General features: G+C 41.8%; 2 protein-coding genes across 4 annotated transcripts in view; one reads left to right on the top strand and one right to left on the bottom strand.

Moving 5' to 3' along the window:
* Window positions 1-475: 475 nt before the first annotated feature.
* On the bottom strand, window positions 476-26,810 carry rnf214 (ring finger protein 214). 2 transcript variants are annotated; one of them, XM_034871187.1, is made up of 8 exons: window positions 26,800-26,810; window positions 26,607-26,609; window positions 5,393-5,677; window positions 4,043-4,272; window positions 3,819-3,952; window positions 2,898-3,126; window positions 2,592-2,801; window positions 476-1,396 (listed from the first exon to the last, which is right to left on the bottom strand). In XM_034871187.1, exons 3-8 carry the CDS (start codon window positions 5,511-5,513, stop codon window positions 629-631), a joined length of 1,692 nt encoding a protein of 563 aa, XP_034727078.1. In that variant the 5' UTR covers window positions 5,514-5,677; window positions 26,607-26,609; window positions 26,800-26,810; the 3' UTR covers window positions 476-628. The 2 variants fall into 2 exon arrangements, with proteins under 2 accessions (XP_034727078.1, XP_034727077.1); XM_034871186.1 differs by lacking the exons at window positions 26,607-26,609; window positions 26,800-26,810 and having other exon boundaries at window positions 5,393-5,786.
* The window catches only part of snx2 (sorting nexin 2), a 28,102-nt gene continuing 6,954 nt past the window's right edge, over window positions 6,386-27,533 (top strand). For both annotated transcript variants that reach the window (XM_034871194.1, XM_034871193.1), the window contains exons 1-12: window positions 6,386-6,654; window positions 12,058-12,157; window positions 14,420-14,577; window positions 15,072-15,141; window positions 16,013-16,056; window positions 17,027-17,168; window positions 18,367-18,445; window positions 19,503-19,578; window positions 22,929-23,042; window positions 23,856-23,949; window positions 24,039-24,244; window positions 25,691-25,834. In XM_034871194.1, the coding sequence (XP_034727085.1) occupies window positions 6,556-6,654; window positions 12,058-12,157; window positions 14,420-14,577; window positions 15,072-15,141; window positions 16,013-16,056; window positions 17,027-17,168; window positions 18,367-18,445; window positions 19,503-19,578; window positions 22,929-23,042; window positions 23,856-23,949; window positions 24,039-24,244; window positions 25,691-25,834 (1,326 nt within the window). In that variant the 5' untranslated portion in view covers window positions 6,386-6,555. The remainder of the gene's footprint in view (window positions 6,655-12,057; window positions 12,158-14,419; window positions 14,578-15,071; window positions 15,142-16,012; window positions 16,057-17,026; window positions 17,169-18,366; window positions 18,446-19,502; window positions 19,579-22,928; window positions 23,043-23,855; window positions 23,950-24,038; window positions 24,245-25,690; window positions 25,835-27,533) is intronic.

The raw sequence follows: 27,533 nt of genomic DNA, 5'->3' as shown, positions 1-27,533 counted from the left end.
ACTAATGATTCATCCTTCTCACCTACAAATAAATTCATGTCCTGACCCCATAGTACCTCAGACCTCCTCCATCTATACACCCCAATAATTCTGTGGCTAAGTGCCCTTGGGTTTCATGAAAGGCGCTATATATCAAGAAGTTCGTATTATTAAGGCTATTGTGCGTAGTTTCAGTTGCCCCCACAAAGAACTCTAAGTAATGACAACAAAACTGTTCCACTGCGTCCACATGATACAAGCCTTCTGTGATTCTTTTAATTGTTTTTATCTCATATCTTTCACAATTTAAAAAAAACTATTTTGTAAAACCTATTGTTTGGGTGCATGCGATAAGACAAGCAACAACAACAACTGATGAATTGAGAAGATTGATCAAAACAAAAAGAATTGTAGAAAACAATATTTCTCAAACTAAGGTATATATATATAAGTATCATTCAGGTTATAGTTTCCCAACGATGTGCACTGCTGCGTGTTGCTGGCAGGACAAATCATATGTATTCTTTAATTATCTTTACTGTAGATTGTATTTTAAAACAAAACAAAAAACAATGATGAATAACCACATCTTTTGAACATCAAAGTGATTTCGAGTTTTCGAGATTCGAGTCTAGTTGAGTTTCCTGCGTCACTTTCCCGGGCAGAAGGGGCAGGAGTTGTTCTTGCTGGACTGCAGCCAGACTCTGATGCAGTCTTTGTGGATGGTGTGGGAGCAGCTCAGTGGATGGCGGGTGTCTGGATCCACGTGGTTCTGACACATCAGGCAGAGTTTACGGGCTCCAACAGCCTGACCTCCACCTGCCGCCGCTGCCCTCTGCGCGGGAGGTGTCGGCCTCTGGATGGGGCCAGGGTGCGTGGGCCGGCTGATGGGCCCCGGGGCCGACCTCTCGTTCTGGGCCAGCTTAAAGCCGACCTGCTCGATGACTTCTTCCATGGACATGCCAGCCAGCGTGCCGCGGGAGCTCTTTACCTGCTGGAGCAGCAACGTCAGCTGAGCCTTGTTGCATTGTGGGAACCGAGTCCCGAGCTTCTCCAGGACTTTGTCAAGTTTGCCGGAGGGGGCAGAATTGGCAGAGGCAGTGGCGGGAGGCGGGGAGGGAACTACAGGAGGGGACGGGGAGAGATTGGGAGGGGGAGTCACTCTTATTGGAGGTCTGATGTGGGGCTGGAAATGAGGCGGAGGCAGGTGGAGAGGCTGGTGCTGGGGTGGGAAAGGGGGTTGGAACTGGTGCTGGTGCTGGTGCGGCGGGTGGTGGTAGCGGTGACGGTACTGGGGATGGTGAGGGGGCTGATACTGGTAATAGTGGGGGTGTCGGTTTACTGGGATTGGAAGAGGTGGGGGCATGAACTGGGGACGGGCCAGTGACTGCATCACCTGGTTGAATCTGAGATCAGCCTGTGGGAGGAAAGAGAAAATAAGTTAAACCCCTTGAACCCTGACATTCCTCCACCTGAGATCCCCTTGAGTAGGTCCGACATTATAAAAATTATGTCTTGATCATTGATTGTTTGTCATTTCTTAAGCAAAAGAATTTTTTGCTTTTGCAATCAACTTCTCCAGGGGCCGAGTCTAACCCTAAACTCTAAATGATTTACCCCGAGATGAGGAAAGCCCTACGCGTACTGACCCCATTCTGAGGCTGCAGCACCATCATTAACAGAATTATAATTCACAATCTTATTTCAAAGGGCCTACATCATTCAACTGCAATACTGTGGAGCTCCTTTTTAATGGCTCGTACTGGTTTGTGTCCAGGGAACAATACAAATATGTTTAAAAAAGGTATAAAATAGGTAGTTATCTGGAAATGAAAAAAACATCTATAGTCGGGGTCTCAATATCATCTCCCAACGTGTCTAACTCCCTGCGAAGTAATACAACTTCTTCGTCAACAGGGATTGTCGATAAAAGGAAATGCCATGTTTTGAGAAGAAAAAAAACGTGTAGTCTGCCTAGGATGGTTAATAAAACACTGTTTTCTTATTCATGGCAATAACAAACTGCGGTAAAATTCACCTGATACCGACTGAATGAGGAAAAGAGTGCGCTGAGTTAGAGGGAGGAGACTGAGAGAAGAAAACCTGCTCCCAACCAGGTTAGGTTCACAGGCTCAGTTACCATAGTAACTGACCGAGGTTAAGTTACCTCTCTTTCTGGAGTTCCCCCTCTCTCTCAGGTATGATTAACCTCCCTTTCTGAAACTGATGACCCAGAGTTTCCCTTATCTCAGGGTTAACTAACTCAGAGTTTTCACTCAACCTGCTTTCTGAAACAGACCCCCCCGTCACCATTCCTTCAGTATTTATCGTTCCCATGCTGTTGGGCTGCTTGGCAGAGAAGCAGCAATCGAGTTGCTCCTACTGCTTTCTCAGCTTTTTCTCTGATAACTTTACATCCTGACGTTCGATGACTAAAATCCTTCCTGCGGTTAAAATGTAGGGTTAAAATCCAAAAAGATCTAAAAAGTGTATCGTACAAATGTGGCTAAAAACGTCAATTTAAGACAGCTTCTAACAGACAACCGCAATGCACAAACGGGCTGCATCAACAACAGACAAAAAGTAACAAATTGGCGGGGGAGGTTGCTTACTATGGGGATCTGCGGCAGAGACGGCACGTTGATCCTGGGGAGGGACTCTAACTCTCGACCCTGCTGGAGCTGCTGCAGAACCTCCTGGAAGCGGCTCTGGAGCTCGGCCTGGTTCTTCCGGACCACAGCTTCATTCTTCTCCCACTTCTGTCTCTCTTGAGGGTACTGCTGCGGGAACTCCGCCCTGAGCGTGTTCAGGTACTGACCCACCTGGGAGAGGTGACCACAAACGTCAACGGGACAGTTACGCGTTTCTACCATTTGTTTTTTTTACCACAGGATTTAGATGGAAGCGGACGCCTGTACCTCTCTCAGCCAGGCCTCGATGCGAGCCATGGCGACGTCCCTCTGCCTCTCCACGGCAGCGATCTCGTCTTGTAAGGCCAGCAGCTCGGCCTGCTGCGCCTCCTTCCGCACTCGCTCCATGTCCTGCCTCAGCTCGTCCAGCTCCTCCTGCCACCGCCGCTGCTCTTCGCTCTGCTCCTCCGTGAGAGCCGTTAGCTTTCGCTCGCTTTCCTCCAGCTCCTTGGACAGCCTGGAGGGGAAGAGGGCGAAAGTAAAACTACAACAGCAGTGCGACTGAAGTGAAAAAAGTTAGATCTAGAACTTAGTTCATTCTTTACACACACAAAAAAGGGTTCCTAAATTTTAAATGTTTGTGTTAATCACGCTACATAAAGATTATCCCAACAAAACAACAATTGGTAATTTGCTATTGCTAGCATTTAAAATGATTTCTTTATTCAAAATGCGAGTAACAATTTGAAATGGCTCTTATAATAATCACAGTATTTTTTAGAACCTTATAGATTAATTCGTGTGTTCAATTTACTTAGTTACTTTCAGACTAACCCACGTTTAAACAACACAGAAATAAGACGTTAGGACCATCGGCAGTTTCTTGTATCTTTTAAGTATTTAAGGGGCAAAATATTTTTTGCCACTTCTGGAAGGCTTTTACTGTGAAGCAGCTGCGGACACACAAAGTACACAGAGGTGCGGTTCGGTAGTACTCCCTTAACATGTTGCATGATGTCATTTTTTAACACCTGATTTTTTTAAATATTTTGTATAAAGGCTATTTCCGTTGCGTCCCATCTGTTCACAGTTTAGAGTTGAGTGTAGAAAAGCATTCCAGAAGTTATATAGTCAAAAGACATTATTAGAATCAAAAACCGCCTTCCTTTGTGTTTTCATTCATTTATTACCACTGTTCTTGGTCTGTACCTGTTCCTCTCCTCCTCTGCTCTGTTCTTCTCTGACATCATTTCCTGTTTCTTGGCTAAGAAGTTCTTCCTAGTGGCTTTAGAGTTGTTGAGCTGCAGTTTGACTCGCAGAGACTCCAGTTTGTCCAGAAGAGCCTGAAAACACAGCCACAGTACGATTGTGGACTACACTTTTGTTAAAGGGTCACAACAACAACTCCACAGAGCACCGTCACCCAGTCCCACCTGGTGCTGGCGGGTGGCCTCCTCCTTTCTTTTCTGCACTTGTTGTTTGTGTTTCTCGTGTGCCAGCCCCTCCTCTTCCTGTGTCTTCCTCAGACTGTCGTACTGCGCCGTCAGGCTGCAGCTGTACTCCAACATGGCCGCCACCTGACTTTCCCAGTCTGCATCCGTGTTCGCGCCGCGGTCTTCGGTCATACTGTCCGTCTGCACAGCCTGAATCCTCTGCAGGAGCTCTGGGACAGGAGACAGAACCAAGAAGACAAACGTCTCGGTCAGTAAACAAAGGGGACATCAGAAAACATCACAACGATTTTAGGACTCTGGCTGGATTCTTCAAACTGGAACAGCCACTGAGGATCATGGGTTTAACGGATTCAGTGGATTGAGGAGCTATTCAACATGTTCAGCTATTGGTCAGACTGGGCATCAACAACCTTTAACGGTTATATTTCTACGGACTAGAAGAAGAAGAAAAAGTTTAGACATAGTTTGTCCACCAGAGGGCGCTCTACCACGTCCCTGTCGCAAACACTGATTTTTTTTTGTTAATGTTTTTTTGTTTAAAGGACTTTAAGTTACATATCTTAAGTTTTTTTTTTTTACATTTTATTTATCAGAACTTTAATATATTTTGATGTCCCTCTGTTCTGTTGTGACAGTAAAACAAATTACTATCATATTATTTTAGTGAGAACTCATAAATAATTACAAATAACTAATGTTGGGGAAGTCTGTTTATGTTTTGTAACGCATTTCTGGATTATTATTTTTTTTAATAAATATTGGCCGATATATCGGCAGTGGTGAACCCCACGTCACACATACAAGTGTTTTGCATTCACACTACAGTAGGAGCATCAAGACCACGATCTGATAGATGAGTGACTGACTCGTATCACTGCTATTATTTACCATTAATAACAAGAAAGTACTGCAATACAATATAATGATATTAACTACTTTCACTCAAGTACTGTACTTAAGTACAAAGTCTAGGTACTTGATGTTTTTTTTTCTTTTCATGTCACTTTTTACTTCTACTATATATATATATATATATATATATATATATATATATATATATATATATATATATTATGAACAAATAATTGATGGGGGTGTTATCAGCACTGTAAGAAATATTCAGATCAGAAATCAGAAATATTCAGATCCTTTACTTCAGTATAGTAAGCTAAAACCACTCACTGTGATAATAAGTACATTTTGATACTCATGATGATGCTTTGGTACTTTTCCCTAATTAAAACTTTGAGTGTTACTCGTGACATAGTATTTTTACAGTGAGGTATTGGTTTTAGTATTAGTACTTTAACCACTGGTACTGCTGTTTACCTTCCACGGTCATGTTTGCTAACGCTAGCTCCAGGTCCTCCTCCTCCTCCTGGGTTATATTTCGGACTTCATGCTGTTCTTGTTCCGATGGCATGTTAGCCGTTTCCCCGCTAGCAGCCATGCTACCATAAAGTCCAAACAGGAAGTAATTCCCTGCCTATCAGAGCCGATATAAACACCACGTGTTAGCTAAACAGCTATCTGGTGAAGGAAACGGGAACTCTCAGCATCTAAAACGTTATTTAACCTAACTTTTTAGCGGTATTAGCTGTAGTTTAACCCTAGCTAGCTGTTATTTAACTCTAGCCGCCGTTGGTTGATCTGCTAACTAACTACGCGGAAACATAAACGTGTGTGTTGCTGAATAGGATCCGGCTGAAACCACACAAAGATCGTCTATAGTTGAACGGTGGTATTAAAAAAGGAGCACACCAATTGAACTTAAAGCAGACACAGTGTTAATATATACTCCCCCAAAATAAGATACATTCTGAAATAAAAGGGCTAGGTTGAATGAGGCTGAAATATTGAATCAATTCATTCCAATATGATACCAATATAAATCTATTGATTTATGTAGACCTACTTTAGTGTGTTTTACTTCTTGGTATAGCCTAGGTATATACCAAGTTAGAGTTTTTTGTAAGATAAAAATTTAATCTGATCCCTTTTTTATTTTTTTATTTAGCTACTTTCACCCTTGAGGCCATTTTACTAAAATGATAGGCACTTTTGTGATGTGAATGATGAATGTAAGACTAGTGAAAATGTGAAAATTGGCTGTGTTTTCATAATATAACTTCTTAATCCTGTTTTTGCCATACGTTAATCAAATCATTAATTATTTATCACTACATTGTTCATTTCACATCCACATTCATCGATTTATTTGCTTGAAGATTGCCCGACTCTGTGCAGTACTCTGAGTCGTCGTCAAACTCGCGGTGCTGGGAAACCGCGGCAGAGTGAGACCTCTTTCCCCCACATCGCTGGCTCCCATCAAGACTCCTGTGGTCATATGACAAAGCTGGGAAAACCTCCTGACTCCCCCCTCCTCTTCGCTCTGTCAGTCGACTGTTTTCTGTCTGTCGTTGTATGTGTGTGTATATGTGTCCGTTAGCTAGCTGTTAGCTATCGTCACAATCAACCGCAGCAACGCGACCATGGCGGACATAGCCAGGGACCCTCCACCGCAGCACACCGACTTCCATGAGCTTGAGAACGGGGAGGACCTGTTCCCAGAACCGGTTGCCACACTAGAGGTAAGGAGGAAGAGGAGTAGGTGATGTAGGGAGGCCGAGGGGAGCTCTGGCAGACAGGGCGTGATGCTTACATCTGACAACACATGGAAACTTAGAGGAGAGGGTGCATGCAGGGAGGAAACCTTTAAAACGGTTGTTTTTTTGAATGGGGTTTGGTGTGTGCGCGCGGAAGCTTCTGTTTAATTCATCAATGCACTGTCATCATTAAGCAAACATCTGTTTTACAGCACTGTAAATGCTTTGTGTAACAACACCAACCGTGGCCTTCAGAGCCACGGTTACAGGTGCCCAGTAGGGTCATATTTGTGCCGTTAAAAACGCACAATAGGTGGGTTTGATCGCCGTCAGGTGACAGTCACACAGGTGTGGGGGTGATGCATTCAGGGCAATCTGGAAAAAACGGACAAACATCAAGAGTGCAGTTCAGCAGATTAAAATCATTTCTTTGTTGTGTTTTGAATAAACTAAATACACTGGTTGAAGTTTTTTAAGTTTAATTAATCCTAAATCATACTTTTAGGGTGGAAGCCACAGAGAAATAAAGGGTGTAATCCAGCAGGTAGCTGTGTCCTGACAGTGTGAGAGCGACTCTGAAAATAAGTTAAGATTTAATTTAAATGCTCAGTACAACAAAGGTGTACAAATTTCATTCAAATGCAGTAATGCCCACATAACTGCACACAACTACTTTGAACTAAACACAGGCGGGGTAGTTGTACTGGAGTGGATTTAGAGTGGGCTGGCGTTCGTAATATTTTGTCCATTTTGTTTTCAGAATATGGATGTAAAACCTCAAGGACATGTTTAAGTCAGCTTCTCAGAAACAAGGATGACACATTGTTAAAGGAAAATACATTGAATGAAAACCAACCAATCGTGTTGACACAAGAAATTGCATAATTTGCTCATATTTCCAAAGAGAATGCGGAGAACACATTTACAGCATGGTACAAAAAGCCGGGAAAGGGCCAACAAAAGACTGGGAAAGTTGAGGAATGCTAAAAAAAACACCTGTTTGTATCATTCCACAGGGGAACAGGTTCATTGGGAACAGTGAGGAGTGTAATGATTGGGTATAAAAGGAGAATCCCCAAAAGGCTCAGTTGTTCACAAGCAAGGATGGAGGGCAAGGTTCAACACTTTGTGAAGAACTGCGTGAAGAACAACAACAACGTTTCTCAATGTACAATTGCAAGGCATTTAGGGATTTCAGCATCTACAGACCATATCATCAAAAGATTCAGAGAATCTGGAGAAAAGCCGCAAGGCAGAAAACCAACATTGAGTTCCTATGACCTTCGCTTCACGTGCAGACCATGCACTGCCCCCCCCACCACTAGGTCACAAATCAAGCACTTTATTTTAATGGCTACTTTTCACGTTTTGTTTTCTTAAATTATTTAAATGTTTTGACTAAAGGACATTTTGTGATGACGGTCACATGATTGCATCTCTTATATGTCAGCAAGCAACGCATCATCAAGGCTGTGTTGTAGATGTTGATAAAAGCCTTTTACCCTTGATATGATTGGAAGGTGATTGCAGACGTGACACTGATCTGTGTTTTTGTTTATTATTTTAAATAAAGGGCAGAGCAGATTTGGAACACAAAACCCAGTGTGGCAGGGTTTATGTATATGGTGTAAGTAACAGAAAGCAAGATACTGACCTGTTAGTTTGGCAGAATCTACTCTCACTATTAATATATGCAGATGATATGAAAGTAATGGATGAAAGAGAAATCGTATTGAAATCTAAAAAGTTTTGTTTTAGATCAACACCCTCAGACTAAGTAAAGCAGCACCTGGTTTAACGTAACCCAGCATGACAATAACATCAGAATTTCCCTTGAAGAGCTTCATGTACAATATGTTTCTATAAAAATGCAACACATAGATATCTATTGCATGTCATAACTGCAGCCATTCATTCATACTAGTTAACCAGGCGTCTTGAAGGACTGTAGTAGGCGGAAGAGAGCACTGCTGCATGTTCTTCTTTTTATTTTTTAACTGTTTTTTAACTTTGTTGTGTAAAGCACTATGAATTGCCCTGTTGCTGAAATGTGCTCTACAGATAAAGCTGCCCTGCCTTGCCTTGCCTTTATATTACAGCCTCTGCTCTGAACATCAAAGTTTTTGTCAAGTTTTAGTAGTTTAGGCGTTGTCATAGCAAACCGTTATTTATTACTTTCTCGAACATAAAAAAAAAAGTTTGGTTCAGCTCCCCATATTGCAAAGAGAAAGACGTTGGCACCTAAAAACAGAACTACATACTGCTACTGATAAACACAAAGGTGTTTTTTGGGTGAACTGACCCTTTAAGATTTGAGTTGGCAGACGGCCTGGAAGAGGAATGAGACAACATGTCACATAATCAGTTTCAAACAGTTTTTCAGTTAAAAAGTTGCTTCTTCAGCTGTGTCGTAACTTCAGCTCAAACACACAAACACACACACACACACACACACACACACACACAAAAACGGTTGTTTTTCTGCTTTTGTCATGTCAGCACTCAGGATTTTATTCCTGGTGATGAGTGTCACAACAGCACTCTTTAATGGTGTGTGTGTGTGTGTGTGTGTGTGTGTGTGTGTGTGTGTGTGTGTGTGTGTGTGTGTGTGTGTGTGTGTGTGTGTGTGTGTGTGTGTGTGTGTGTGTGTGTGTGTGTGTGTGTGTGTGTGTGTGTGTGTGTGTGTGTGTGTGTGTGTGTGTGTGTGTGTGTGTGTGTGTGTGTGTGTGTGTGTGTGTGTGTGTGTGTGTGTGTGTTTCCTCTGACCCCTCTCTGTGTGTTTGCTGAGTAAGGTGGGTGGAAGCTCCTCTCTATCATCACTCATTTCCACTTCTCTTTCTGTGCATCCTCTCCTTTTCCTATCTGCTCAGCCAAATCTCTCCATCTTCCTCGTCTCTCCTAGACTGAACAGGTCTATGAGTTTATCTCTTCAGATGTGATTTTAAAGTAACGGGAGAATGTTTCATTCTGTGTTTCCCCTCTTGCATACAACTTGTGTGTGTGTGTGAGATAAAGGCACATGTGATTCAGTAACTGTTGACTGCTACATGCAGATGAACAGCAGAGAAGTGTTTCTGCAGTGTTGTGTTGTGTACCAGCCAGGGGTCCGCTGCCTTGCTAAAGGGCACGTCAGCAGGAGTTTATATAAGAAGAAGTGGTTCTCAGCAGTTCTTTCACCTTTCCAGTCATGCAGTAAAAAACATTGGCACTGATTGATGACAACTATGAAAAATGTAAGCTGCCGTTAGTGTCCTTAGCACCCGAGTTGCAGTAAGTGCTGAACTGGCTGGCTGATAGCTGGCCACATCTGTGCTTTTATATCCTTATATTTTGTGTTATATCCTTATATTTTGTGTTATATCCTGGTATTTTGTGTTTATATCCTGGTATTTTTAGGTTTCCAAACTGATCCTTTGCAAGGTAGATGCACAAGACCAGAAAAAAAAAGATTTTTCCCCTTTTATCCCCCTTGTGTCTGGTAGCTGTTGTCAGCTCTCATCCCGGCTGAAGCCTCTCAGTGCCTGGAGACCGAGGCAGAAGACAGGGGTGTGCTAGCTAGCTCAATTACCATTAGATCAGTCGTCTATCTATACAGTTAACGTTACTGATAACCTCGTGGGTTAGCCCAGAGTTGTTTAACCGCGGTCAAAATAATCATACTAATAATAACTGAGCGTGTTGAACAATGTCTTAATCTTATGTTACCCACCAAGAATGACCTAGCAGTAGCTAGCTACTTGCTTGTCAACCAGCACCTTTACAGTAGACACCAAAGCACTATTCCTCTTCGGTCCCCCTACAGGTTGGAAAGGGAAGTGTCTGTTACCGTTACCATTACCATTATTGTTAGGTCTCATTCCAACAAGTTGATGAACGATTTTGGAAACAATATTTTAAGGTCCCAAAAAAATCTTTGGTGTTGGATCGATTGATATTGAAATCAGTCAATATCAATAAATAGGGTCTCTAATCTAAAGTTGGTGCTAAGTGGTATGTTGCACAAAACATGTTGTATTACGTTTACTAATTTTCCAAATCTCAGGGCGGATACCTAAATTATTTTTTACTTTTGTTTACACTGATTTGAATGATAAGACGAGATAAGGCGTTTGTGCTGCATTCACGTAGTGTCAGAATAAGTCGGAAAAACAATTTTGTGACCGGCAAATTCACACAGCATGAACATTGGTAAATAGGGCATGCATTGGAGATCTGTACTCTCTGAGTGCCCTTCTAGTTGCTTCTGTTATTTTACTGCTTTAGCCTCAATTGGCCCCTAATTCCCCAGTTGGTGGAATGGGCTCTGTTAGCTATTTGAGTCTGCTATAGTGGTTAGCTTTAAATATTTGTATTGTTTGTTATGAGCAGTAATGTAGAGCAATTTACAGTTACTCTACATTTCTATGATTATCCTCAAACCCAGTTATGAGAAAGCTTTCTTGTGGATTAAAGGGCTTTTGGTTTGGAAGGCACCAGCCTTACTATAAATTCTGATCACAGATTTGCTTTAAATACACAAAAATTCCTACTTTGAATGAGAGTTATTCTAATCTGTAAATTCTCTGCCGTAGTAGCAGATGCAACAGCTTGCGAATGCACCACCATTTCCATTCAGATGCATTTCTCAACATTTTTCTGCACTTAAGCATGAATGTGATGAGTACATTTCATGGAAATATACGTTGGGTAGCTTTTCAAGATGTCTTATCAAAGTGTTGGACAGCTGATCAGGGACAGCATGCTGAGGTTTGCAACTTTATTCACGCAAACCGTCCTTCTGTTTCACTTAAGCCCCCACAGACTCTTAAACTGCTGAAACTGCATTTTAATTACCACTGTATTGTCGCTATCTGGAATATTTGTGCTCTTTACCGAAACGGATTACAAAGATCTCCCCCTGATGTCCGTAATGTATAGTTAGTCATTCAGTTACTGATCTGCGACGAGCTGCTGCTGATCCATCGGTTCATGGAGCAGCTGGCTGCTTCCTCGCAGGCAGACAGGAAACTCTGTGGTTCAGCAGGATGGATGACACACACTTCTTCTGCACAGATGTGGCCGCTGCAAAGCTTCCACTTTCCTTCTCCTTTAAGTTGAGATACTTTGCTTTTATGACGTTGAACCGACGTTACTACCAACCTTTGTTTGACAATGTGCATGTTCAGTTGTTGTTGAAAATGTGTACATGGATGCAGAATGGAGGACTTTTACTATAGCTGAATTAAGTATTTAAGTCTGTCTGTGGTTGATTATACAACCAGACCTCCAAAAATATGTTCTTTCATTACTATTGGTTTCCTTGTAAAAAGCTTTTATAAGATCTCGTCTGGTTGCCCTTTTCCTGCTTCACAAAGAGTGACGTGTGTGTGTGTGTGTGTGTGCACGCAGTCGGAACCAGCCAGTCTACCTGCTGAGGACATAAGCACCAACTCAAATGGACCAAAACAGGATTCACTGTTTGATGATGATCCAGAGGACCTATTTGCAGGTACACACACACACACACACACACACACACACACACACACACACACACACACCGCTCTTCCCTCTTTTATAAGATAAGATAATACACACACATGCTCAGGACCTATACATGAAGAGATGTTAGAGTGAGTGGGCTGCCAGCTGAACCAGCGCCCTGAGCGGTCAGGGGGGTACGGTGCCTTGCTCAAGGGCACCTGGCAGGGCCCAGGAGGTGAACTGGCATCTCTCCAGCCACCAATCCACACTCCCAACTTTTTGGGTCCATACGGGGATTTGAACCAGTGACCCTCCGGTTCCCAACCCAACTCCCTATGGACTGGGCTAATGCCACCCAACTACTGCAGCTGCTACAATTTCCCTTGGGATAAATAAAGTTCTGTCTTATTTTGGTCTTATCTCTATATAAAGTAATACTGGATCACTACTGCATATGATAATAAAGTTGTATAAGCCGTGTGAAATCTGATACGTGTTGTCAAGTGATGTCGCTTCGGTTGGGGCTGAAGACTACAAGTTTGAAAATGAATCATGGATCTGGAAGTGTGGAGTTAGAAAGAAGCTATGGCTCACCTTTGCTGCAGGATACATGAGCTTCTACTAGAATGAAACACCCGAACTTCTGACCACACTGTTGCCTCTTGAGCTGCATTGTGGGCACTGTAGGCCCAGGTTCTGACAAGAAAGAAGAATGCAGAGAATAAAAAGAGGATACCACTGGTTTTACTGCATCGATTTTGAACTTACTTGTTGTTAAATGGGGATGCGTCAATACCAGTATCGGGTCCAACTGTCATAAAGCTACTCCGAAACAACCGAACCCGATAGCACTTCAAGAATCACTGCATAAGCCACTAGTCAGCATTACCTTTGGCAGCAGGTAACTTTATTTTACCGTTGGCTAGTAGCTTGATTAAACACAGCTATAAATCCTATAGCTCAACAGTCTGAAGCCGGGCTGTGTTTTACTGTAAAGGATTACAACGACGTGCAGCTCAGCGGTAGCCTGCAGCTGCACTTTTTCAGACACCGTGGCCACTGCCGGAGTCTGAAGTGACGAAGAAACGACAGAACTGGAAAATCCTCCTGCTTCTATGAAGTCCCCGGTGTGGCCCCATTTTGCCTTCGAGAGAGTTATGTAAACAGTCAACAAAGGCATGTTGGCACCGACAAGACTTCCTGTTATACAAGTAATTGTTGGAACTTACTGTAATCAGAATCAGCTTCATTTGCTAGGTACGAGGACACTTACGAGGAATTTGGCTTTGGATCGTATCGATATTAATGTGCTTACTTATACGAAAATAAATATATATGTATACAGTATACACACTATAATCAGAAACAATGTAGAAAAGTTGAGACAATAGTGCAATGAAGAGTGCAAAGTAAGCAGGAGTACATTTTTATTATTATTATTGTAATTATGGAGCAGGGCAAAGGAAGCCGCAAAAAATATTTTATTATATAAGTATTATACTACAATATGAACAGTATGAACAGCTCTGAAATAGAGAATGTCAATGTTGAATAAATAAGTAGTGGAACCAGTTAACGGTGATTAGAGACAGTGGTGCTGGGTTATTGCACAGAATTGAACCTGACACTGTGAGTAAGAAGTCAGCTGTCCATCAGAGTGATGGATTGTGGGTAGAAACTGTTCCTGAGTCTGTTAGTTTTGGCGAACAGTGCTCTGTAGCAACTACTAGGGAGTAGAAGCTGTAACAGGTTGTATCCGGGGTGAGATGGGTCTGCAGTGATGGTTCCTGCCCGTTTCCTGACTCTGGAAGAGTGTAGGTCATGAATGGAGGGCAGGCAGGCACCCTCTGCCGTCCTAACTGTCCGTTGTAGTCTGCTCCTGTCCTTTTTGGTGGCAGATCCAAACCAGACAGTGAGTAAGTACTCATCTTGGTACGCTGTGTCAGTTATATACACAGACGTAAGTACTTTTACTTGGTCTAAAGAAAGTGGTATCAGTGCCACTCTTTTTTCAAATGTCCATCATGAGTCTGACATGTTGTAGGAGTGCAGTATTAAAATGAGATAAACATGGTAAAAAGTGCATTGTTGGTTTGCCGACACTATTATTTTATCATTTGGCACGAAACGGATAAAGAAAAAGAAAACAATTTTTTTCAACTTTCGGAATCATTTTACTGACTCTATATGATCTAATTCATCAGATGTACTGCCTTTTTTTCCACCACGGTATATAGATATCCGCTTATATCACACATGTCCTCTGTCTCTGTCTGTCGTGTCCCAGAGGCCACAGAGGAGGTTTCGTTGGACAGTCCAGAGAGAGACGTCCTGCTGTCTGATGGCCCTTCGCCCGCCATCACCCCCATCACCCCTCCCACCTCCGTCCTCACACCTCGCATCGGCCTTCACGACGACATGTTCACACACTCCTCCTTTGACGAGGTGAAGGCCCTCAAATGCCATTATTATTATTATCATCAGTATTATTAGGGGAGGGGAACATATTTTTAGTGGTCGGGAAAGGTTTTAGGCCTTTGTTATTGACAGGACAGCTCAGGTTTGAAGGGGGGGAGGAAGAGGGGAATGAAACGCAAAGTGCCGCAGGTCGGAAGCGAACCTGGGCCTTTTTATGTGGGCGCACGCTCTACCAGGTGAGCTATCCAGGAGCCCTGTAAGCCATAATTTTACGATACACTTTTTCGTTCTTATATATTTCGATATAAATCTGACTGCAATGTTATTGTTTTGATTGAGAGACCCCTAGCGGCAGAAAATTACATATTACCTGTTATAGTACATTTAAGTATTCATCATATACTGAAAAATCTTCCTTTTTAGGAATAAATGTTTGGAAACCTGAAACATTTGGAGAAAGGACATAACTCTTTTCATTAATGTTTTTTTTTTATCTTTTTTTTTTCTTTTTTCTTGTGTAGATTGAAGACGAGGAGGAGGCAAGCGATTCATTTGACATGCACATATCAGTGTCTGACCCTGAGAAAGTGGGTGAGTACACACAGATTCCCTCCTGGAGTATCCTGGAGCAACGAGAGGTGAATTTCAGGCCGGAAACATCAGAGAAATCCCGCAGTAGATTTTTTTTTAAATGTTTTTTTTCTTTTTTTTCATTTCCCAGGGATGTCTTTAGTGTTTCTACAAACTAAGACTACATCTCCCATCAGCCTCACTTTTCTTCTTGTCCCTCCTCTCCCCTCTTTGAATATTATAAACATGGTGGAGGTAGCATTTGTTTTCAGCTTTTCTCTCTTTGTGTGCTGTCAGCAGAAAGTAAAATGCAGCGTCGACAGTGACCGAGGCCAACGGTCTGCTCAGTCACACTGTCATCATACTTTCAAAGGATTCTACTAATGGTTCAAGGATCTGCAGACCTGCTAGTGCCCCCTGCAGGCTCTTATGTGTCCCTACAGGCCGGGAAACAAAAGTGTTACCTAACAACATATGTAGGGGTTTTGCAGCTGAACATGTGCCATAATGAGCATCAGAAGATAAACTGTGGAGATTATTGAGCATTAATATGTTTGCTGACTGTGCAAAACACACATTTCATTGTCAGCAGACGGGGGCCGCTGTTAATTACTGAACAAATTTGACAGTCCCTTTATGTAAACATGCACAAGGTCACAAAGCAAAGTAAATTAAGCTATTAATACACTCAAGAAAAACACAGGTAACCAGTTTAACCAGTTTAACCTGTTACATATGTGTGTCTTCCTGTTTCAAGCATCAGTTACTCTGTTTATCGGGTTTGGTTACCGAGGAAACGCATAAAGTAGTGTTTGTGTGTTTTTTTACTTCTAAGGGTTAATTCCTTGACGTAATGCTGATGAGATAATGGAGTATTTTGTGTGTTTTTAAGGTGATGGGATGAATGCGTACATGGCCTACAAAGTGACGACCAAGGTGAGAAAACAGAGCTGTTGAACACCTCAGCTGTTCTTAGATCTTTACCGCTGCTCGGATCAGACCTTAAACCTTTGTCCTAAGGCATGGATGGGTTACTGAACGGGCCTACCGGGCACCGATCCAATGGGCCCTCAGGGTCAGGGGTCCTGACTCACAAAATATTGCTTAAAAAAGAGAAGCTAAATGATCTCAAATATACTTTAAACCCATCCAAATGACACAAAGAGACACAAAATTACTGAAAATAGATGTGAGACACTTAAAAACGCACACATATTGTGCTGACTACAAATGACTATAAGGTGACATAAAATTCATACAAATAGGCAACAAACGGATAAAAAAACACACATACTGACTACAAACAACACAGAATTATTTAAGGCCACAAGAATTTTCAATACGACTGAAAATAGACAGAAAGCAGGACAAAGAGACACAAAACAACCAGGTAGAAGAGTAAAAGGACTAAAATGGATCCAGAACGAGGGAATGTATACAAGGAGAGGGAAAATGACAACAAAGACACCAAAAATGACTACAAGGAGATGCAAAATGACTAAAAAATACCCCTGGTCTCATAATCTGTCCATGTCCTGAGGGTGGTAGAAGAAGAAGTTGCGGATGATTAAAATATAATCCATGCATTTTATATTACTTTTAGGGGCCCAATAACAGGTTTCTGAGGAACACCCCGTGCCTGCAGGCTGCGCTTTGAGAAACTAGGGTAGAGGAAAAGTCAGTAGCATTGATCCTCTTAAGGAACCTGAATGTCTACAACCACTGATGATAATAATTCCAGAAATGTCTGTCTGGACCAAAATAATGGACTGATGTAAAGTCACTGCCTCTCTTCGAACTAGTGGAGTCATGTAACAGTCATTCTACTGTTAAACATTTGAGAAGTAGAAAGCTGCTGCATGATCTCAGTTGTACTTACTCTTGGCTTCATTTCTCTCTTCCCCAGACCTCCATTTCTCTGTTTAAGAGTCATGAATTTTCAGTAAAAAGGCGTTTCAGTGATTTTCTGGGTCTGCACAGTAAACTGGCCTCCAAGTATCTGCACATAGGCTACATCGTCCCCCCTGCGCCGGAAAAAAGCATTGTGGGTAAGTAAATCCACCCCCACACACACTCCTTCCGCTGACTCCCGCACATTGCTACTGTTAAAATGTTTGGAATGATTTTTAATTTGTTTTTCATTTCAGAAAGCGTTGGATGTTTATTAAAGCACAACAGTGCGATGTGGCTCCAAACATTGAGTTAATGTGTGTTTCTTTGGGCCCTCTGATGTCTCCTCAGTGGTTAGATCACAGAGGTTTACGCTGTGATGTGTCTTTCCATAGTATGTGAAGCGGATTTTTAGGAGTATTGAAACTTATCATTGCAGCGATGCATTTCGATACAGACCTAGAAAATTCTGCGTCGATGCAGTGACATACCATAATCTATTTTTTGCCTACTAGTGCTGAAACAATTCCTTGAGTAACTTGAAATATTCTATTACTAAAAATCCAAGATGCAGAATTCTTTGCCTCGAAGCTTTGGTTAATCACCGAATTAAAAGTCAATTGCTGACATTAGTGCAAATTCATAAGAGGTAAAAACAGGATGGTATACATCAAAAGGGCAACACGTCAGTTAACACATGTTCAGTCAATGTTTCCGCATGGATGATTATTACTAGCACACAGCGGGCTGAAACTTCTGTAGACACAAGACTGACGGCGTGGATTATAAATGAAGGGCGAGAGCGAAAATAGTGAGGGGTTAAGATAAGAGACAGGCGAGAGAAAACGACAGGAAGTTTGACTTTCTACAACCTAAAAGCATGAAATGATTCTAATGTAGCTCTGTAAGCTGTCAGTGATGACAGGTTGTACGTATGGTTGTGTGTTATGTCCAGGGAGGGGGGGATGGTTTTTGATCATGTACAGCAATACAAAACACGCAATTAAAAGAATTAGATCCCCCCGCCTTTTCAATACCATGGATATAGTGCCACTCAACCAGGCATGCCAAAACACTTATGAACTTCAATATCCAATGAGAATAATCTCAAAATGAAATAGCACAAACTGACGTCCACATAAAACACAGCGCTTACACTCCAGAGAGCAAAGTAAAAAAAACTAAAGATTTTTCAACATGAAACGCTCATTCTTTTCTCGGTGGTGATTCAAAATGAGCTCTGCAAGCTATCAGTGATGACAGATTGCATGCATGCGTGTTACGTTAATTAGTCCTGACTGCCCTCGTCCCAGTTGTTAATCAGTCATGTTAATGGGCGTCTCCTGGTCTGCACAGGGATGACTAAGGTGAAGGTGGGGAAGGAAGACCAGTCGTCCAACGAGTTTGTGGAGAAGAGGAGGTCGGCACTTGAAAGGTAAAAAAAATGATAAGTACATTTAAAAAAAACAAAAAAACACTGCACTTTGTTTTCTACTGCTTGCTATCCACACTAATTGATTTTCTTTTGGGTTGCAAGATGGTCAGATGCCCAAATGAGACAAACTCTATATGCAAGATGTGTATCTAATAAATCAACAATCCTTTTTTAAATCGATCTCCTTACTTTCAGACAGACGTTACCCAGCACAGTCAACATTTAATCACATCAGCTACGCTATCATCATGGGATGATGCCAGTATAAGCAGGAGCAGTTTTCAAATGCGTCCTCTGTGCTCATTCACGGACACTCAACATCTTTTTTAAATTATTGTTAGAAAATGAAACCCACAAGACAGACAGGGAATACAATATGCACTTTGTAACATGGAGTTTGAAAAGTGCTCTATAAATAATACTAAAAATAAATATGAAAAATAATAATTTGAGACTAGTTAGTTTCTTAGATAAAAGAAGTCTGAGTCCTTACTGTTTTCCTTTCTTACATTCTTAAAGGGTATATATACTGTAAATTGTGTGTTAGAGTGCGAGAAGGAATCAACCTGGTCAGATAGGTTAAACCACAAATATGATTTGCATCATTATCGTGTGTGTGTGTGTGTGCGCGTGTGCGTGTGCGTGTGCGTGTGCGTGTGCGTGTGTGTGTGTGTGTGCGTGTGCGTGTGTGTGTGTGTGCGTGTGTGTGTGTGTGTGTGTGTGTGTGTGTGTGTGTGTGTGTGTGTGTGTGTTACTGAGGCGCAGCAAGGAGGGCGGGGCTGACATTCTGCTGCCCTTTACTGATGGTGTTTGATTGACAGGAAGCTCAGCCAATGATGGTGGAGCTCAGAGCTGCAGAACTCCACACTGATGGACACACACAGAGAGTAGTTTTCTTTAATTAGACCCTTTCACACACAGCAGAGAATCACTTAATTTTAAGGAAGGTTTGTCTTTTTGACACCAACCAGTCATATCAATAACCAACAAGGAGAATAATAAATCACTTGATTAGAAACTGGTCATCATAATCAAAAATATCCTTCTTCTGTTCCAGGTATTTGATGAGGACAGTGAAGCTCCCCGTCCTGCTGAAGGATCCTGACGTCCTTCAGTTCCTGGAGAGCTCAGAGGTAAAACAAAGAATGATGCTTTCTCGTTTCCTCACAGGCGGGATGTTGTTTTAGCATCACAGCCTGATGCCTATTAATGTAACTGGCAACTTTAAAACTTTAAAAAGTTCCAGTCAGCCTTAAACAGTGGACTACAGTCTGCGTTGTTAGTCAGAAACATCTTCTTCATCAGTGCCTCACTGCAGAAAATCAACAATAAAACAATACAGCATCATATTTTCTGTGATAATACCGTATTGATACACAGAAGCCAAGTATCGATCTATTTTTATATGTGTGTTGACAATCCCATTTTGCAGCAGTAAAATTAAGGTGAGATGAACAAACAGAGAAATATATATTTTTAAATGAAACAGATCTTGAAAAAGTTTCCTATTGCGGACATAATTTGCAATAGGGAATAAATAATGAAATTGCAATATATCGCAGAATATGTTTGAAAGTGCAATTATATTGTATCGTTACATAAGAATCGGGATGATATCGTATCGTGAGGCCTCCGGTGATTCCCACCCCTAATAAATTACTACACATACAGTATATCATAATTCAGCTTCCTCAAAAACAGCATGAAGCTCTGAAGTTGGTGTGATTTGTTCCAAGTAAAAACCTTCTATGGACGCTGTATTTGACTTATTTAGCAGTTTCATGATCTGAAGTGGAGCTACAGGTTGACGCCAGCATAAAGGTCAGGGGTCTGATGCATTCTCTGGGAACCCTAAACATCCACAGTAATGTCCTGTTGAGATGTCTCCCTCTGGACCGAAGAGACAGACTGATAGACCATCTCAAATGAGGCAAACCCCCCCCCCCCCCCCCCCCCCCCCCACACACACACACACACACACACACACACACACACACACACACACACACACTCACTCACACTCAGCAAACACACAACAGTCTGAGTTTTCCTCTCTTCTTTTTCCCAACAAGCAGCAAAACGTCTCGACAAGGTCAAACCAACAAGCCTCTAAAAACTGCCTCAGGGTTTAAGGGCCCGCGGCGGTCCCTGTTTCCTTACTTTACTGTCCGCTCCGACTAAATCCTCTGTAACATTTCATACCCCCCCCCTAACTCCCACCCACACCCACCCTGTCTCTTCCACCCACCTAACTGTTTGTGGGATTGCATTGGGATGGAGCCGGCAGTTGTTGGGTCCAGAATAAATGGCCTCATGTCACAGATTTAACAGATGAATCACTCGGACGCTTGACCGAGCGTGTCGGTTCGTCCGGCCCGCTTAATGAAACACAACCAGAGGAAGGGGAGGGGGGTGGGACAGGGCTGCGATTGAAAGCAATTTTTAACCCCCCAACCCCAGCCTCCACTCATTTACCCTCGTCCCTTCTTAAGGGAGGGCCCCGGGGACCGAGCCGTCCCCCTGGCTGCCGCTGCTCCCGTTAAATGAGATTAGAGAGGGTGGGGGGGCGGGGGCAAATGTGCTCCAGCGTCACAGGAAAACCCTGTATGTCCAGGGAAAAAGTTAACTTTCCCAAAATGAAGAAAAATGAGCCTACTTTCAGATGGACGTCTGGCTGTTTTCAGAGTAACGCGATGGGTTCTGAGTTGTTTTTTGCAGCTGTTAAAGTTGCTCGGCACATAAAGCGGCCGCATTAAATCTGATTGGAGCTAATACGTGGGAGACATTACAATCGGGGGGGTGGTCCCAGCTTTGATAGAGTTAGAGAGAGAGTCGGAAAGAAAAGAGAGCAGAAATGAGAAAGAAAGGAGAGAAACTGAACAGCAAGCAAAAAAAGGTAAAATTCAACAGCGAGGGCAACGGAACAAAAAAATCCAATTAATGTAATTCAAGAGATTTGAAATGAGACAAACAGAGAGAACAAAAATGAGGAAAAAAGAACATGTTAAGTGAAACATATTTAAGGGATGAATTAGAAAGAAAGAAAAACAAAACAAATGGAAAAGATGGCGATGTGACGAGCTAAAATCTAAAAATAGAAAATGAAAGATCAAATGAAAGACTAAGAGCAGGAAAACATGAGCACCATAGAAGTTAAGCTTAGATAAAAGATAGATAATTTAAAGCAATCAAAAAATGAGTGACTGACCAAAAAACAGGAAGGAAAGAGATTGAAGTAGCAACGAGACAAAAGCAGTACCTCTAAGAACTTCAAAACAAACACAAAATAAAAGAGAAGAAAATTGTGCATAAGAAAGATAAGACCTCACTGAACCAAAGCCAGTAGTATGAATCCTCAAATAAAAGCTTTGCTTTAAATAATGGCTAATTACAAACAAATCACACAAATCAAGGTAAAAGAATATTTACAGGGATTTAAATTATATGTATTTTAATGGCTTACATGGCAAATTCTTCCTACCTCCTTACAACCCCACCTCCACATATCTAAACTATCCCCTTCAGCGGTTGGATGCCTTTTAGGTCCCTATTTTACCGATCCAAGTGCATAGGGCGTGCATTTAGGTGCACTAAGGGCGTGTCCAAGTCCACTTTGACTAGTTTGACTCCAGAAAAAAGACCCGTGCACCAGGCGCGCTTAACGTTGCGCTGCGCCGGGTGCAAGATGGGGCCTTTAATGTCAAACATCAGTGCAGGAAGTGGTTTGGATGGAAACTAAACAATTTTTTAAAAAGCAGACAAATGCCAAGCAACTTGGAATAACAATTAAATGAAGGGTGTTTGTGTGAAATCAGTCAATCACATTTTATATGTGACATTAAATCGTACAAGGTATAATTCTAGCGAAACATACATGTGAAATTTCAGCTGATTGAAGTAGTGTGGAAATGGACTTTATTCTGCATCAGGTAAAGATGGAGGACGTTTGATTCAAATTAAACCGGGACTGTACATAAATACTTAGTCTTGCTTTGCCAGCCCTTCTTTCACAGCGCTGTGGAGGAGGGTCCGGCTAGTCCACACAGCCTCCCGGGGTGGGAGAAACTTGCTCTGGTTTGTCGGCATGTCTTTAAACCAATCACAATCGTCTTGGGCGGCGCTTTGCGCCCCACAGAGACACGGTGCCGCTGCAAACTAGCCTCGGGAAGGAACTTGTTTTGGTGTCTATGTTTGAAAGTTGTTTTAGTCGTGCAACAGAAAGCTCAGATTGGACAGATAGTCTAGCTAGCTGTCTGGATTTACCCTGCAGAGCTCTGAGGACCAGTTAACGACAGTTTTTGCCAACACAAAGAAAGACATCCGGCTGAAAAGAAGGACAAATGGCATAAACCATTGGCAATCTCGGAAGGGGAACGTTGTGGATATAGACTAATATATATACCTAAGAAATTAGTTGAAAATGAGTGAGATATAATAGGCTGTTCCTCAGCTGAACTGCTCATCTTGTTTATTTGTTGTCCAGTTGCCGCGGGCGGTCAGCACTCAGGCTCTGAGCAGCGCCGGACTTCTCCGGATGGTCAACAAGGCCGCCGAAGCCGTCAACAAGATGACCATCAAGATGAACGAGTCAGACGCTGTGAGTGGAGGGGGAGGAGGAGAGAATTGTGGGATGAAGCAATGGAAATAAAGAGGGAAGAGGAGAGAAGGAGGTCTCAGTAAGACTAAAGGAAAGACAAGAATTAAGGGAGCTGGGGAGGAAGGAAGAAAGACAAGATGGAATAACGAAGTAGGGAAGTGTTGCTATAGCAAATAATGTCCCTTGATCAGGAAGGAAGAAAGGAGAAAGGAAAAATTAGGATGTAGAGAAAATGGGATGGAAAGAAGAAAAGAAATATGAACTAAGAAGTAGGGATGAGGGAAGGTAGGGAAAAGAAAGATGAAGTAAGTAAGTAGAGAAGGGGTAAAGAAGGGATGAGAACTAAGGAAACAAAAAAGGAACTAGGGAGGAAGAAAGACAGGATGTAAAAGGGAAGTATGGAGGGAAAAGGGGAATAAGGTGAGGGTTAAATAAGGATGTAAGGGAGGGAGAAAAAGAGAGGGGATATGAACTAGAGAAGTGGTAAAGAAGGTAGAGTAGAGAAGGATGAATTAAGGAATTGGGGATAGAGGCAAAAAGGAAACAGAATAAAGTGAGCATGGAAATAAGGAACCAGGTAGGAAGAAAGGAAGTGTGTTTATAAGGAAATATGGAAGGAAAAAAGGAAGGAAGGAAGGAAGCAAAGGTAAAAAAGAAAAGAAAATGGAAGGAAAGAAATTAAGAAGTAAGAAGTGAATCTGATGTAACAGATAGAATTTAAAAAAAATTAGATTGTGTGTCTGTGTGTGTGTGTGTGTGTGTGTGTATTTCTGCGTTTGTGTGTGTTTCTGCGTTTGTGTGTGTGTGTGCCAGTGGTTTGAGGAGAAGCAGCAGCATTTTGAGAATCTGGATGTTCAGCTGAGGAAACTTCATGCCAGCATGGAGTCCCTGGTCCTTCACAGGAAAGGTACGATCTGAAAAGCAGATATTTTGAGACATACTGCTCACACGCTCTGGCCCCTGCCTCTTGAGTTCCTCCCATCATCTCGTCTTCAGAGTTGTCGGTGAACACGGCGCAGTTCGCCAAGTCGGCAGCCATGTTGGGGAACAGCGAGGACCACACAGCTCTGTCCCGAGCTCTGTCCCAGCTGGCCGAGGTGGAGGAGAAGATCGACCAGCTGCACCAGGATCAGGCCAACGCAGACTTCTACCTCTTCTCCGAGTTACTGGGTGACTACGTCCGCCTCATCACCGCCGTCAAGGTACGAGCGGCTCTTCTGGTAGTGGAAGAACACAAACTCCATGATAACACACCGACAGCGTCAAACCCACAGCTGAGTAACTATGGCTGTTATTTAAAATCAGTAATAATACCTAATACTCTGATCTGCTGAATTACCTGAGTTGCTGGACACCAAACACCCAAGTCCAGGTAGGAACCAGACAGGAAGTGGGAAAATAGAGTGAAATTACAGTAGAGTAGAACTACAATAGATTAGATGGAACAACAGATAAGAGAACTCTAGTAGTCTTAAATTGTGGATCGTATGCTGTATTTCAGTGTGTTGTGACTGCAGCTATTGAACCTTATTTTAACCCATCCAACCATTTAAAAGAAAAAGAAAAGAAAAAGTAGTTAGTAGTAGTAATGTATTTATTAGATCGAACACTTAAAGCATTTAGTTAGACGTTATATTACTGTATATGTACAGTACTGTGCAAAAGTCTAAGGCAGGTGTGGAAAAATGCAGTAAACTAAGAATACTTTATAAAATATTTTATCAAACAATTTTATGTTTACAAAATGCAAAGTGTGCCAACAAAAGAAAAATCTTGCAGCCAAAAAGCCATATGTTCGACATAAAAACAAGGCCAAGCTACTCAACTATGCACGAAAACGTAGTTGGAGCTATGACTTTTTGGCTGCACCTTTCCCATGAAGACTACATCTGGCCAGACTTCTCCAGACAATAGATGGTGTACCTGGGACCCACTGGTTTCTTCCCATCTTCCCATCTTCCCATTTCAAAGGGAAATAAGCTTGATGTGTTTTTCATCTGCTGCACTAAGTGTCCTTGGCCAACCACTGCATCTACGATCCCCAAAGAAGACTTTTTGCAACTGTACCTATAAGAATTGATGCTGGCTTGAACGCAAAGGGTAGTAACCCCAAATATATATATTTTTTTTGCTCACTTAAATAAAAATAAAGAATCATTATGAACCATTTTTTAACACCTGCCTTTAGACGTTTGCACAGGACTATATATCTACATTTTGGATCTATTGTTAATGTGTCAAAACGTCCTTTTCTGCTGCTCAGTTAAGTTTTGTCTTCCTTTACATTTTTGTGGCAGATATAATGTAAAATACACTGAGCTAAAGCTTAAACTCATCGCAGCTGAAATGGAAGAAAATGAAAACCCTGAGATTTGTACAATTATAGAATGCATCTGGCCGTGAACATTTCTGGGGTATATTTGTAAAGATGAGATCTTGTCAAATTTAAATAAAGACATTGGGTTAGTTACAATGACTTTAATTTAAAGACTCATTATCGATGTATCATAGAAGTCAACTGTCTTTATGACAAACCCATAATGGGTCTTTAAATTGAAGTCATTGTTAATTGTTTTTCTTGGTCTTTGGAGTAAACAGTCCTGTTTGTGTGTGTGTGTGTGTGTGTGTGTCTGTGTGTGTGTGTGCAGGGTGTGTTTGACCACCGTATGAAGACGTGGCAGAAGTGGCAGGACAGTCAGATGCTCCTGCAGAAGAAACGAGAAGCTGAAGCCAAACTGCAGTTGAACAACAAACCGGACAAACTGCAGCAGGCCAAAGACGAGATCAAAGAGGTTAGACGCACACGCAGACACACACAGACACACACAGATAAGGTGTAGTAAAATGAATGCTTATCATGGATGCCTTTCCACTAGTCTAAAAGAAGACATGTTATGGAAGAAAATCTTATAATAAAACAGCCCAAAATCTCAACATTGAAGACACGTTGCAGATTGTCGCAGATGATTGTTTTCATTAAAGCTGTAGTCTTGGTGCCTTCATTTAAAATGATTAGTTCTCTGGTTAATTAAATACCATATAATAAAGTATGATAATAATTAGGGCTATAACAAGCAATAACAATTCATATTTTATTGTTGATTAATCTGCAGGTTATTTTCTAGATTAATCAATTCGTTTTTTGGTCTATAAAATGTCAGATAGTGGATAAAAATGTTGATCAGTGTTTTTCAAAAGATGATGACGTCCTCAAATGTCTCGATTTGTCCACAACTATAAGATATTCAGTTTGCTGTCAAAGAGGAGAGAAAAAACACATTTAAGAAGCTGGAATGAGAGAATTTTCTATTTATTTTTTCATCGAAAAAGACACACCAATTGATTATCAAAATAGTTGGCAATTAATTAACGAGTTGACAACTAATCGATTAATCTTTTCAGATCCAATAACAATAAATGTGTACACACCATATTTGTTCAAAATGTAGTACTACTTTATCAAGTGAAACGTTACTGTCAGGAGTCATTCTCCTCTCTTTGAGGCTGTTGCTGGGTCCAGTCAGGTCAAACAGGCGCACCTTCACGGTTCAGTCATGTGAAAACTTTCTCTATTTATAAATATATATAAATCTTGTTTTCTTTCAGTCTTCAGACTTCACATGAACTCAGTACTGTACGACAAACCAGAGCAGGAGAGAGTAGAAAAGTACTTTATTAGAGCGTCTGTTGAAGCTGTCACCGCACAAATTCATCCTCTCTGTCAGGAAACAACACACACACACACACACACACACACACAGCTGGCGTGGTCGGGGGTCTGGTATTAGAGCGGAGGAGCTGTCAGATGTGGGGTTTTAGGAGGAGGCTGCGGGGAGTTTTGGGGGAGGCTGTCAGAAGCTGCAGACGAGGACAGATCGCAGTAGAGTTACAACCAACATTTATTTGGAGCCGACGAGAGTTTTGCCGCCTGTCAGGAGTCGGGTTTTGGTTCACGCCTTGACAACAGCCAACAGAAAACACACAGAGGCTTTTTCTGAAGCCAGAAAAAGAGTTTTACTTCATGCTGCTGCTGCTGCTGCTGCTGCTGGAGACCTGATGAGCAGCTGCTACACACAACACAGAAATGCTACAGATAAGACCGCTCTAGACTGTGAATGCATGTAGAGTCCATCATCTGAAGGGAAAGAGAAATTTTGTGCACTTGAACCCAAACGTGCCACAATTTACATCTAAGTCCTTACTTCCTATGGATTCTATGAATCTGAACACACACACACATAATACCCGCATTTTGAGATTTGTTTAAATGAAATATCATTACTTGTGATGTTCATCACAGCATCAAAGCCCCAAAATTATGCCAAGTCCTGAATATTTTTGTGTGGAAAGGATTGTCTGAAGGGGGAGATTAAATTGTAAAGAAACTCTTCTTCTTCTTCTTTCCAGCTGCAACAATATGATTTAGGAGTTATCATTTTTCAAAATACATTTAAAAAAAACGTATGAATGTATGTGCATACATGCCTTCTT

This window comes from Etheostoma cragini, chromosome 5 (genome assembly GCF_013103735.1).
Source record: "Etheostoma cragini isolate CJK2018 chromosome 5, CSU_Ecrag_1.0, whole genome shotgun sequence".
Classification (NCBI taxonomy): domain Eukaryota; kingdom Metazoa; phylum Chordata; class Actinopteri; order Perciformes; family Percidae; genus Etheostoma; species Etheostoma cragini.
This window is presented reverse-complemented; position numbering and strand designations above follow the sequence as displayed.

Excerpts from the sequence above, each read along its gene's own strand:
- rnf214 (XM_034871187.1), bottom strand. The coding sequence starts at position 5,513 with ATGGCTGCTAGCGGGGAAACGGCTAACATGCCATCGGAACAAGAACAG. Across the intron at positions 3,953-4,042 it reads AGGCCACCCGCCAGCACCAG|GCTCTTCTGGACAAACTGGA; the intron begins GTGGGACTGGGT and ends CTGTGTTTTCAG. Across the intron at positions 3,127-3,818 it reads GCAGAGGAGGAGAGGAACAG|GCTGTCCAAGGAGCTGGAGG; the intron begins GTACAGACCAAG and ends CTTCCCCTCCAG.